Here is a 14147-nt window from a genome sequence, read left to right as displayed (position 1 = left end):
CAAATAGAATAATACAAGTTTGTCTCACACCCCTATTAGCCACTCTGGATATTATATTGTGCATTGGGGGTACTGTGAATCTTTCATAACCATTTTATTGTGCATTTGGGGGTACTGTGAATCTTTCATAACCATTTTATTGTGCATTTGGGGGTACTGTGAATCTTTTATAACCATGGGCCAGATACATTGCTATGTGCTGCTGACCTCGCTGCCAGCTGGTTATTTGTGATGTGCTGGATGGAGCCTCAGCAGGCAGCCATTTTGTGTTGTTTGGTGTGCACCACTGCTCTCTGTGTGTTGGGGAGGTGGCCTGTGCTGAGCTGAGCTGGGCTGTACTGGGCCTTTCGGTGAGCTTTGGGGTGCTTTCTTTAATGTTGGTCTCCTCAGAGACGTCTTCTGTGTTTACTTGTACCAGCTGCAGTCTATTTCTTGCATCTTTACGTGAGCGGTTTCTCTTTCTTGCTCTGTCCCTTTGTCTCTGCCATTCCTCTCTCTTTCCTTTGCCAGTATCGCTCTGCCTTTCACTCGCTTTGAATTTCTCCATCTCTCTTTCATCTCTCTCTCTGTCTCTCTCACTAACCAGCACAACACAGCCACACTTGCTGATACCTTTTCCCCACCTTTATGGTACACTTCTGCACCGTACAGTTTTTGCCATGTTGATGGCTGCATTCTGTCTGATGCTGATCTATGTGTGGCTACAGTTGTGGCGAGCTGTCAGTTTTGTCAATGCTCAGGGCCAGCTAAAATGTGACCATTTACTGCTGTTGGTTGGAGCATTTACTCACACAATCAAGGTTATCTATGGCCCTAACCTCTGGTGCATGTGCTTTTATACCGATTCTTATACCTTGTGTGTAAAAGGCTGCCCACGTGTGTGTGTGTGTGTGAGTGTATGCATTCGTGTGGTGGGAGGGACTCTGCATGAATTAAGATGCATGCGGGCTAGCTGTAGCCACCACAACACTACATGTGCACCCTCTTAGAAATGAGGGAAAGAGAGAACAGAGGGAGAGGAGGAGGAGGGCGAGAGAGCAGAGGAGCTGATGCACTGCTTGACCGTGTCCTTTGGTGCTGCATGGGGGAGCGATGTCTTGTGGAGATTTGTGGGGCTCAAGGAGGGGTGCTGAGAGGGCATTCCCTCTGTGTTTGTCCCAAAGCTTTGTAATGAGAACGGTCTTCTTCCACCAATCAGGTCAAAGCCCTAAGGTATTAAGAGCTAAGCCAGTCGGTCTTGAGCGAACCGACTCACAAACCATAGGTGAATTCCCAAGACGACGCAAGGGTAGGTAACCCACATCACCTGCCGCTGCATCTAGAATCTTTTCTCTACTGTCTGGCCTGTCATCTCTCTCACCTGTCCATCAGCCACACACTCTCCGTCCATCTAACATCACTTTAAACTTCATGCATGTTTTGGAAACACTAACAACCACAAAAACAATGAAATATTTGTTTCCAGGGCATCACTGTTAGACACTTCCACAGTAAGGCATAACTGCAACATTATAATCAGTGTATCTGTAATCAATCTGTTGATGTGCTTAGCCTACAAATAACCTACATCTTCAACAAAACTCTAAAATTCTCTTGCCGCAGTCTGCTTTGTAACAATGACCAAACCAATTGAGAAAGCCAAGCAAACTGTGTTTGGTTAGTGCTTGTTAATAAATGTTAACACGACCATATACACTTATTGACTGTGGGCCTTGGAAAAGTCCTTCTCAACACTAACACATTCCTCATTCACCTCATTTCCACGCCACTGACCGTTGCACTCACATGGTGGATACCTGGTTAGTTCCCACACAAACCCTAACAACATGGTCAGAAACACTCTTTCTTCACATACAAACTTTATTGGTAATGTTCCCAGTCTCCTGATACCAGAAAAAAAGGTAGCAGATGGCTTTTGCCAAGCTGCCCAGACACTGTTGTCTTTCTGGAAAAGAAGCTGGGGATTCAGCAGCATGTGACTGTCTGTAAGCGCTTGGGTCAAGGACAGGATGCCATGTTTAGTTGTTTCCTTAAGTAAACATTACTGACCAATCAAATTAGGATTTGCTACCAGTGTGGACATATTGGGTCCTCTTTAAATAGCCAAGGCTGAACCCACATGCTCATGCACACAAACACTGAACTGCCTTTGCCATCTTTTATTTTCTCTCCAAAACTAGCACTTGGTATGACCCAGTTATTTATATATTTTATTGCTTCTGTCTTCGTCGTTATGTAACTGTTACTCTGTTGGTTGTGATTTGCCTCCCTATCTATTTAAGATTTATTAGGAATCTGTTTGTCATAGTACAAATTTACACCATGTCACTTTGAAGACAAACACACTATAGAGGGCTGTGGTGAACTTTTCCTCTGTGTGTATGTGTGTGTGTGTGTGTGTGTGTGTTTCATAAGCTCTCAGCTGTGCGATTGCCACATTTGTGGTGACCTGGGCCAGATGTAGTTTCACGCAGATGTCTCCATGAACTTTTGAAACACGTATCAAACAAGATGTTTTTTTTGGCTCTGTCGTCTTCTCTTTCTTCTCAACCTTTCAATCTCAATCTTTTTTCAGTTGAAAATCTTTTTCTCTTTTCATACTTTGTCTTTCGCTCTTTTTTGTCTTTGTATGGATCCCTTATCTGTTTTATTATTCCTTTTGTCTTTCTCTCTGTGGTAGCACCAGATGGTGCATGTTTTGGCCCACCCTGTTGCACTATGGGAAAGCTGGCTCTCTCTCGGTTGCCAGATTGAGCGAGTTCTCAGCGCATCGTCGCTGTTCGCCAGCTGTGAAGACTGAATCAGGCCCTGTGAATGTGGGAGGAAAGAGGGAGAGAGAGAGAGTGGCGGAGGGATGGAGTGAGTGAACATCTCACTCCCATTTTCACTGTCAGTCAAACGCCTTTGCTGCCAAGCTCCTCTGAGGCTCACGATAACTGTCAGAAGCCAGTCTGTATCAGAATGGCTAGTCCACTCCTCTCCACTCCTCTTTGATTTTCTAAGGTGTAATCTCTTTACAACCGAGTTGATGGCTAACACAGAGAAGCAGACTGTTTTATTCTTGCCTAGGTTATCTGTTCTGTGGCATGTTCGACAAATGAGACAGATGCCACAGATGTACATTTTGCTGTCTCCCATACTCTACTCAGAAAGCAAATCAGTTGTACAATTGTACTGTCCCAATCTTGGGACAGAGGTCCTCTCAACTCTAGCATGGCTGATGGAAAAGGCTTACCAAGCTCTTACCATGGGCACTTGTGCCCTCTATTGACTGAAATGCAGACCTGCTGAAGGGGTCCTGGTGTCCCTTATGTAACAGTACGGCAGATTGTCAATTACGAAACTTCATTTGAAATGAAAAGTGTTAGTATTGCACTGGGACCACATGACACTCAGTCATGCTTCAGATGGTGCTTGGGCCTGCCAGCAGTGTTCAGTGTAAGTTTAAGTACTGCGATAAAGACAGAATTTACTCTCCATAAGCATTTGTGTCTCCATGTCCACACAGTATGAATATAGATATTCCCATCAGCTCCGGCAGGTTTGAATTACCCATGACATCCTTAAGAGCCCTGGGCTAAATCCTCCAGCTTGCTGCATAGAAATCAGGTAATATCTGATCCTAAGTCCATCAGGAATTTTTGTGAGGAGTTAGTGTAAGTTGATTATGCAAGGCTCTACCACAGCCAGGCTCCGGCGAGCAGCCAAAGATGTTGTGGAGCTAGGAGTAGTCACTCTTCTGTGTGTACCCTCTCTGCTTTGTGAGTTGGTCATGGTCAACTGTTGTACGTCATGTGATGGTTACATAAGTACCACAGCCTCTTACACAAGTGTTTTCACGGGTTAGAAACGTTACAGTGGTGGCTCCAAGTGACTGAAATCTAGATGAAGTCTACTGATGGCTAATGGCTGTGTTTTGTCCCCCCCCCCCCCCCCCTCCCTCAACCCCACAGCCAGACCGGCCCCTTTGGAGATTAAGCCCCTGTCGGAGTTGGAGGAGTTCACGGCGCCCGTCCGCTCACCGGACACCAGGACGTTCGCCAGGGAGTAAGTTCTTGGTCCAAAGTATCCAAAGCCCTCAAGATGCCCATCAAATAGCAAAGCCATGGTGTCAGCCCTGTGTCAGTCAAATGAGGCCAACATCGAAAGTAATATATACATATTTAATGCACTCATTTGGTATTCCTTCCTCATGGTTAAAATGTACGGTGAGATTTACTTTCTTGTTGAACCACATTATGTAGGTGTCAGCATTTACTCAGTATAAAAAAAAATACATTTTAAGATGTATGGGAAAACCCTTAAACTGGACATTCTTGACAATACATCCCTTAACCATGTGCCTTACTGACACAGTCTGACAGTTAGGCTATGCTCTGCATGTCTAAACTATACAGTATAAAAAGCCAACACTGGGCTGGTTTCCAGGACCAAGACCAGTTTTCAATCAGATGGCTGGTCTTGGCCCTAGTCTGAGAAACTAGTTATCTGTATACCACTGTTAACTTAGACACTATAGCAGACACCACCTAACCCATCACAGTAGTCTCATGCCTGATGGTGTTGTGCATGATGATTTTTGTCCTTGTTATGGTGTATGGAATTACTGGAGATGAAGGGATGACTGGTGTTTATGTTAGAGCACTGTTTGTATATGTTTTTTTTTTGTGTATATATTTTCTGTGTGTGTGTGCTGTATGATTGTGTGAGCGTGTGAGCAGCAGTGTAAACCTTTTGGTGCTGCTCAGTCTCTCCAGGTTTCCCATGCCTCCAAGACCCTCGTCGGTGCAAAGCACTGCCTCCAGCACCGATTCCGAGGAGTGTGAGGAGAATTATGTAGCCATGCAAACATCTAGTATGTCTTCAGACGAACCAGTATGTAAATCCAGCTCTACCACTCCCCACTTGCCTCTCAGGCACTTAACCAAGATTTCTATTGGCTCCTAAGAGCAAGATGTATTATTTAATAATTTCATTAGTTACATAAATTCAGATAAAAGTTGAACTTTTTAAAATATATCCATACATTTTGTTGTTGAATATACTGTATGCTTCATTTTTAGATTGTAACTTTTCAGCAATGAAAGATCTGGGACAGACAAAAATGCTCACACTAATGTGTCATGTGTCCAGTACTTTATTTAAAAAAATAAATTTTAATCGCACTTGGTAGATTGTTATGTGGTAGCTAGCAAAACAGCCTGTTGTTAAATTAATGTCGCATGGCAGGTTATGGGCTATTTAGTGATATCCTCATATCCCACAGAATGTCGCATGGCAGGGTATGGGCTATTTAGTGATATCCTCATATCCCTCAGAAGTCCTCATTTATCGTTACTGGTCGTCATCCCCAGTAGGTAAAAAATAAAACCCCAAAGGGTATACGTGGCTTCTGTGGACAAGCCTTCTGGAAGGACTCCTCTTCATGTTGCTTCTTCATCCCTCCTCTTTTGCTCTTTTGCCATTTCATTACGCTCACCCCATCCTCTGCAGGCAACTTCTTTTATAGAGAGCATGTTGCACATCTTGCATTTTTTCTTCCTTTTTGTTATTGATTTTTCCCCCCCATGTCTCTATGGGCCCTTTTCATGTTGGTTCATATACCCAGCTGATTCTATTCATCAGTTGAGTTCTCTACATGAATGCAGTGATGAGACCTTTACACATATGCAACAAAGCATGCAATACATAATTTAGCAATGCCTAATGTTAGTCAGTATGATATGAACCTATTGGATGATGTTAAGTTAAATTCAAATTGGCCTGAAAGTAGAACCATGAAATGGCCCCACATGTATTCTGTTTGCATTTCCCAAATCCCTGGTGACTGCTTCTTTGGGTTTGCTTTAGTGTCTCATTACTTCCTTTATTTTTTCTATCATCTTTAAACCTTGTTTCCTTGTCAATGCCCTTTTAGTTTTTCTCCTGCTGTGTTTTTCTCATCTCGCGGTGGTTCCAACATGTGGTGGTGAACGCTCTGTCCTCTACTTTTCTTTCTATTCCTTCTCCATTGTCTGTTACCTTCTCTCTATCCTCTATCTTTTCCTCTGTTTTTATTTCACTTTGCCCATCCCTTTGCTCTCTTCCTGTCTTCTCTGTTGTCTGTCTCCTGCTCCATAGAGAGGAGTCCTTCTACTGCACTGTGCCCATCACTCCCATAAAGAGGGAGATGTCTGGCCTTGACCAGCTAGAGGAGGTGAGGGACTGACCATGCCAGTGGCTCCTCACACTCAGGAGCTCTGTTCTGGTAGAAAGGATTCTGCATTAAAGAGGTTCCAAGCTGAACTCAAAGTCAGAACAGTGCATGATCACACACCTTCTTAACCCTAGGTATTATATACAATCCTCTCAACTCGTTATTAGTTGGAAGCTTTAACAGTATGATGCCCACAAAGTTTTGTCAAGAAGTGTATGGCGAAATGTCATACTAGACCCTTAATTTAAGGTTCACCTGCTCAGACAGTGGCTTTGAACTTCACAGAACCCTACTCTGAAGAATTTCATTCAATAATCACTGGATATCATATTCAAATGCCTATCTTTTGTTTCTCCTGAAAATGAACATTTCATATGTCCTTATACTCTCATGCCATTAGTGCGATCCCACCTCTCATACTGGGGCGCGTTTCCCAAAACCATAGTTGCTAACTAAATTTCCCATTGCCAACCAACTAAGTTGCTAACAGATTAGCAACTATGGTTTTGGGAAACGCACCCCTGGTTGGTAGAGTAGAGCATTAACTTAGCATTAGCTTTTAGAGTCAGCGTTAGTTTTTTAAGTGGTGTGCTGGCAAACACCGTTTTGACCTCCCTGTTCTTCTTATAACCAGTCTGCACCATTGGGGTTTTCTTTGTTGTTCTAGAACCTTAAGCTGAGTGCTCAGATGAACGCAGATGGAGGCAGTAGTCCCATGGTGCCGCTCAAAGGAGATAAACAGGTGGAGTACCTGGACTTGGATCTGGACCCTGGCAAATCCACACCCCCACGGAAGGTATGGTCCATAGGTTAATACTGTAATCGCATTAGAAGAACAGCTCAAGAACTGCATGATTTGACATTGATTAGTCTGTTTACTGTACAAATTGTGTTAATGCTAGCACACTTACCATAATATCATATGAGCCCTCTTCTCTCCTGCTCCTACAGAAAAAGAGCAACGGGACGGGAGCGGCTGTGTCAGACGAGCGTGTGGACTATGTGGTGGTGGACCAGCAGCGAACGCTAGCTCTCAAGAGCACTAGAGAGGCATGGACTGATGGCAGACAGTCCACTGAGACCGACACCCTGATCAAAGGACCTAAATAAACACTAGCCACCTCCACCAAACTAGCCCCAGCTCCCACTCTTTCCCCCACTCTCCTTTCTCCTGACGGAGTCGCCTTTCTGGGCCTAAGCGCTAAGGAGACTGTGCCATGGATGGATTTGGACACAAAGAGATGGTGAAGGAGAGCATATCAGTGGCCTAGATACTAGACTGCGTCCCTCCCTTGAGGCCTGTAGTTTACATTGCCACCTGGCTGGAGGCCAAGCACAACCTCTCAAGGATTTGCGAGGATGTCTGCTTAGCGTTGCTCCCCAGGGTCTTCTTGAGGATCTGGGATTCTCTGTTTTGTAGGGTGAAGATGACCTGTGAAGGCTCACAGGATATGAAGCCCTTTAGGACACTTAGACTGGAACCCCCCATGCAGCGAAAGATGTTTTCTCTAAGGATTTCATTTTTTTTTATCATCTAGCCAAATCTGACGTGAACACTGCCGTTGTCCATAAATATGTTGGCTTAAAAAAGGTAGAACATACATTTTGCTGTCAATTTGTACTGATCTAGCCACATTCTGAATACTTAACTATGTTAAAGTGTTCTTTAGGAGTACTGCCTTAATTATATCAGTAAAAAAATCTTTAGTTTTCTGATAGGTGCATTCCATGAAATATCCTGATTCTTAGAAGCTATTCTGTACCAAACAGTGATGCAGATCATTTTTGGATCATTTTTTTTTCTCTTTTTGGAGTTCTTGAGTGCTCCTCCATGTGATGTTTTAAACTTAAAACCATGAATGAGACTGCGTCATTTCTCTCAGCCCTTTGAACGGGGCACACAGAGAAAAAAACTCAAGTGGACAGCAGCACCTGGTCAGAGTTTCACTCGACTCAGTTGAGGTGGCTAAGCAAGCATCATTAACGTCGTTCAACCAAAACATCTGCAAATCTGAAGGAATTCCTTTCACTGAATCGCACAGCTCAGAGTGCTTCTTACTCCTGGCAGAGGAAATGCAGATGGACTGTATGATGTGCATTTGTTATGGTGTGTATATTTTTTTCAAAGTGTCCTTTGACTTGTGTTTATATCCAGGATGTAAAAGCTTTCATGTAGATTCAGGATAGAAATCTGCACCTTCTGAGATGGCTATCAAGAACTACACTATGATGGATGACATGAGATATTGGAATCAATAACTGTGACTGCTACTATTGGAAGCTGATGCTTCCTAATAGCTATGGAAGGTATCATACTAAAGAATAAGATAAAGAAGTCAGGTACTCATTTAATTACTTAACACAGCTATCCATTTCTAATTTATTTTTGTGTCGTTTCATCACTAGATTGATTGATCTTTGCCTCATGATGCGTTTTGCTTAAAAGTGTTTTTCTTAGTTTATTTGCCAAATTTAGATGATTCTAAAGTATAGACGCTTGTTTTAAAATGCCTTTCCCAAGATACCTCCACCCCCTGCCAACTTTAATTTTGTTTCACTCCAGTTCTCCTCAAACTGGCTTTTTGATTTATTTTCTCGCTTGTTTAATAACTTATTTCAAATGGATTTCCCACCACTCTCAAATACTTATTGCCTTATCAGGTGTATTTGTATGTTGTAAATAAGACTGATCATGGCATTTCAGCTCATACTATTTTTAATGAATAGTTGGTTTTTACTAACTTTCTTCTCCTTTGAAGCCCAATCGAGGGTGCTACAAGTGCGTTTCTACGCTGTTGAGGGCACCCATGCTGTAAATATTTGCGCTCAAATTTTCAAGCATGCTCCCACTGAATAAAATCTAAAACACTGATGCTTATACTGTTGTTTCTGTACTTAAATCTTCTCTCCCCTCAAGTGGAATGGTGTCAAAGAACCTGGAGGATCTTAAAGCTTTGTATCTTTTTTAATGAATCAAACAGAAAAGTACATTTGAAAATGAACTAAATAAAACCTACCTTTATGCAATTGTGGTCTGAGTCTTTGTAAAAGTGGAAGAGGGCGGATTGCATTTAAACCACAAGTGTAAAATGTATGGTTTTTTTTACTCATATAGAGTGATGAAAAAACACCATATTGTTTGAAATAATCCTGAACCTTGCAGGCTGTGTGCAAGGCTGGGGCTGACAATAGCCTATGACTAGTACATATCCACATCATGAAATGGATGGCCTATCTCTCTCAGCCCCCAACCTTGTATGTGTCTTAGGGCATTTTCACATATAGTCCCTTTTAAAAGAACTGAACTCAGTCCAGAAAGAGGACCAAAACAAAAGGGACTATATGTAGTCATTTTGTATTCACATTGTGAGTTAATTTGAAAGAGGACTCCGATCTCTTTCTGGTGCACTTCAGCTCTGATGGGGCCTCAGTTTTCTTCATGTTCACACTACACCTTCTCTGCAAGTCTCAGACCTGCTTTGGATTATGGGCTATGTAGTTGCTCTGGGTTAGTTATGTATTTTCATCATCATTCATTATAATTATAATTTTCTCCTATGTTTGCCACATGCAAGAAGAATTCGACAGAGAGATAATAGCCTAGCAGATCATCCCAGAGAGACTGAGTCTCTCAGAAGTAAAGAGGTGGAGGAGGTATTCATCACTCTAACCCGTGTGGGCAAATGATGAAACAATATAAAAATAATGTTTCTGATCATGAAATTGTGAAGGATTTGAGGATTTCATCTTCTACAGCACATATATCATTAAAATGTTGAGAGAATCTAGAGAAACCTTTAAAACAAGAGACAGGGCTGAACAAAAATATATTGGATGGCCGTGGTATTTTGGACTAGCCTGGAACACCCAGACCTTCACAATTGTACAATACACATCTGTATGCGTGCCCATATAGGGACATCAATGGCCTCTTGGCCAGAAAGACCTAATTTGCCGAAAGTTCGTATGGGTATTCCCAGGCTACTTTTGGACCTCAGGTGGCACTGCATTAAAACGAATGAATGATTGTATGGGCAACCTGACAACCATTCACTGTCTATGAGCACAGTTTAATGCTCCATTCACAAACTCTACCATGCAAAGAAGACATTTCCTTTAGTCGTGATACAGAAATCCCATCTTATTAGAGCCTGAGGTAATTTAAAATGGACTGAGGTAAAGGTCTGAGAGCACTGATTTTATCCACCCTCCATTTAGGCCAGCAATTAGCACACCTTGGCAGAACTCCACAGCTCCACCTGCAGGCCAAAAGAGGACAAAACGGGGCCTGCAAGGAAGAAAGGCAGTGGCGTAACTATAGTAGGTGCAGCAAGTGCAGTCGCACCAGGGCCCGTGACCTCCCGGGGCCCGTCGCTACCCCCACCCTGCCTCCTTTTTTTTTTTTTTTTTTTAGAACTTTAGAATGTTAGAGCACGGAGAGTGAAGCGTCACTTTGACGATCTATCGGAAGATGAGCGCTTAACCGATGAAGAGAGATACTTCAAAGTGCAGGTATTTAATAAACTGGACATCATAATCAGTCAGCTCTCCCAAAGATTTACAAGTATGCGAGAAACTTGTCATGTGTTTGAGTCTTTACGTCCTATGACCCTTCAACTCGCAGGTGATGATGAACTGCTTGAAAAGGCAAGACGTTTGTCAGACCATTATAGCAGGGACTTTGCACCGACATTCCCAACACAACTCCTCTCATTCAGGTCTTGCTTTAAAGCAGAGATTTCACAGAAGTCATCTATTTTTCAACTTGCCAAAATGGTGGTAGCTTATGACAGTGACAAGTTCTGAGTGTGACACGACACTTATTCTAAAGATTATGACAGTGTAACATCCACATTCGGGGAAGTGTGTACTCATGTTGTTTCTGACATTGCCTGTGACTGTGGCAACAGCTAAGCGATCTTTTTCCAAACTCAAACTTATTAAGACCTATACCTAAGGAGCAGCATGGGGCAGGAGAGGCTCCGTGGGTTAGCTATTAGAGATGCGCGGATGGGCTATTATTTCAACCGTAACCGCATAGCAAAACTTATCATCCATCCGCCATCCATCCACACCAACGTTTTTTGACCAATTTTCAAACCCGCACCCGCCCGCCATCCGCTGGTTGTTTTAATGTATAGCCTATGCGGTGCTGCTGACGTGAGGCTAGAAAGCTCTTGCCTGTTCTAGAAAGACTGATCCAATGCAGCAAATATATTAAAAGGCTAAAGTCCTACACTGGCTATGTTGTAGCCTATCCTCAGAATATCAGCAGCAAACTCAGTCTCTGTCTCGCAAAAGTCTCCAAATAAAACGCACATCGGCCTGTAGCCTACAATTTTATCATTGTAATAAAAAACTCAATTTGGCACATCATTTCAACATGCTGCTATTTAGCCTACTAATTAATGCCTATCGACTTTATTTTTTGCAAAAAGAAAGAAATCCTTAATAAAATAACAAGTCATTCACATTATAGGCTACTTTACGCACTGTAACCCACCGCACAGCAGTGCAACGTGCATGTTCACATTTTTAGTAACAACCGCCGAACTTGCTTGCTTACACATCTAAGTTTTCCGACTATTTTTCTTACTTTCTTTTTTCCGCTGTGGATGTTACTGAGCTTGTAGAAGTTTTAGCTCTTACGTTCTGAACATCTCGCACTGCCATTGCCCGATGTCAGTTCTGAGTCATATCACTCCATAATCTGTCTCCCTTTTAAATGCCTATTCCCTGAATGGTAGGCTACAATATGTGTTTTATATATAATATCGAAACAAAATAACCCAGTCAGTCTCATCTACGAGATGTTTAGGCCTCCTCCAATACTGGCAGCTGGGCTCATAGGTTGCAGATTTGCTTGGCCTACCAAGGCTCTGCAACGAGACGCGACATGGGAGATGAATCATCGGTCAACTTGCACTGTAGCCTATTCTACTAATTTTTTTATTGCACACTGGAGAGGAAAACATGCTGGTATACGATAGGCTACTTAATTTAAACTTTGTTACCTTTCGTGTGTGTGTGTGTGTGCGTGCGTGAGGGGTTGCTCAGTGAAACATCGGAATACACCAATTCCGCAACACCGTCTCTGATAGATAAACAAAGCAGCATGCATAGAAGCAACTATAGGCCAAACTGCCTGATGAAAATTTGACTATTTCAAAGTGTGCTCGTTTTTTCCGGATGTAGGTAACACAATTTAACAATGTATACGCTATATTTTTTTCATTTGATTGGTTCAACCGCCACCCGCCCGAATTTCATTAAAATATTATATTTCTTCACGTCATCCGCCCGATCCGCGGTTTAACCGCGGAGTCCGCGGCTGTAACCGCGAACCGCGCATCTCTAATGGAAACTGGCACACATGTTAACTGGCTGCTTTGGTGACGTTTCACGAGTGATGACGTTTCTTTGACAGTTGTGGCCGCTTGCAGATTTGTCACTTTCTGATGGAAACTGCAGACGAACAAATATAAATATGCATGACATATGTAAATGTCAAAATTGTCTGTAGTATGCTACATGCACTGAACCATAAATATGCCACCAAAAAAATAAATACCTAAACAGCCTAACAATAACTCCACGTGGGTATCGAACCTGCTTCTTAAATGAAACCTCTTAAATGATAACCATTCATCTACGTACTTGCGCCACGAACCAGCTGATAAATCATAGTGCGATTTACTTAACTTACCCTATACAATTAGAAGAAGTCAGCTGATGATTGTAGCAAGTTAACACGACTGATGGTGTTGTCTTGCTACAGCAGTTGCCCAAGCCAGTAGGTCTTCAAAGTAGCATGGTTAAGTTTTCAAACATTTCACTGACTGCTGGTCAGGCTCTCTAGCCTAAATTGAGGAAGCGTTGCTGGTCTAAAAATAAATAAATAATAGTAATTAAAAAAACGTGCGATGGGGAGGATCGAACCCATGTCGACTGCGTGAAAAAGCAATGTATAGGTATTAACTTGTAGCACCACAGACGCACCCAACTTGTGAATTAGGAAATAAAGTATCAAAAAAAACATCAAACCCATGTTTACATGTCAGCAATATTAACGTTAATAGCCTATAAGCCTAAGAGTTTTGACTCTCCCTGTGCGCAAATTTTGTGTAAAATATGGACACGTTATAGACTTCTCCTGCCCATTGCAGTGTGCGTTTCAATGCCTGTGTTTCATGAACTGAATTCTTAAAAAAAATAGGCTGGACAAAAGGATACACAATTAGGCAACACATTTTTATTTATTTGCTGACGTTCATGTGGCTCTACAGACACTTCAGGTAGGGGCGGCCATAGCCTAACCTCAGTGAAACGTTTGTAAAACTTAACCATGATACTTTGAAGGCCTACTAAATGGCTTGGGCAACGGTAGCATGATAACATGGTAGCCAGATAACATGAACAGCTATGTTAACTTGTTACAATTATAATAACGTTAGCTGACTTCTTTTAATCATACAACTGAAGTCAATTTCTATGAGTGTCGTCAGCTGGTTCGTGGCGCAAGTGGATAGACGTCTGATTATCAAGCAACCAGGTCAATTAATTATTCGTGTTTCGATACCCATGAGGAGTTAATTTATGCTATTTAGGTATTTGTTTTTTGGGTTGCATATTCATGGTCCAGTGCATGTAGTACTACATACAATTTTGACTTTTAAACATGTCATGCATATTTGTGTGCGTCTCTAGTATATCAGAAAGTGACAAATCTGCAAGTGGCCACATCTGGCAAAGACTCGTCATCAATCATGAAACGTCATCAACGCAGCCAGTTAACATGGGAGCCAGTTGCCATGTAACACCGGTGTTCCAGTTTAGATGGTGAGCAGTTTAACTGGTGATATTTGCATAAAATCAGTGAATATTCAACAAGACCCTGCCTACTTCTTAATCTGCTCTGCCTCCGATAGTGCAGGTTTATATTAGGCTACAT

General features: G+C 42.3%; 1 protein-coding gene across 5 annotated transcripts in view; it reads left to right on the top strand.

Moving 5' to 3' along the window:
• The window catches only part of gab1 (GRB2-associated binding protein 1), a 63954-nt gene extending 54731 nt beyond the window's left edge, over nt 1-9223 (top strand). For 2 of the 5 annotated variants that reach the window (XM_076294973.1, XM_076294977.1), the window contains 5 exons: nt 1199-1288; nt 3954-4047; nt 4749-4875; nt 6864-6992; nt 7148-9223. In XM_076294973.1, coding sequence (XP_076151088.1) covers nt 1199-1288; nt 3954-4047; nt 4749-4875; nt 6864-6992; nt 7148-7306 — 599 coding nt within the window. In that variant the 3' untranslated portion in view covers nt 7307-9223. Of the gene's footprint in view, nt 1-1198; nt 1289-3953; nt 4048-4748; nt 4876-6120; nt 6197-6863; nt 6993-7147 lie in introns of all 5 variants that reach the window. The other 3 variants (XM_076294976.1, XM_076294978.1, XM_076294974.1) reach the window with 2 other exon arrangements.
• The last annotated feature ends 4924 nt before the right edge of the window (nt 9224-14147 follow it).

The sequence above is a fragment of the Alosa pseudoharengus genome, unplaced genomic scaffold (genome assembly GCF_046254945.1).
Source record: "Alosa pseudoharengus isolate Yale_2024_CS ecotype anadromous, Long Island Sound unplaced genomic scaffold, YU_APseudo_1.1 YU_APseudo_1.1_scf_2, whole genome shotgun sequence".
NCBI classification, from domain to species: Eukaryota; Metazoa; Chordata; class Actinopteri; order Clupeiformes; family Clupeidae; genus Alosa; species Alosa pseudoharengus.
The sequence above is the reverse complement of the archived record's forward strand: the minus strand, read 5'-3'. Positions and strand labels throughout refer to the sequence as shown.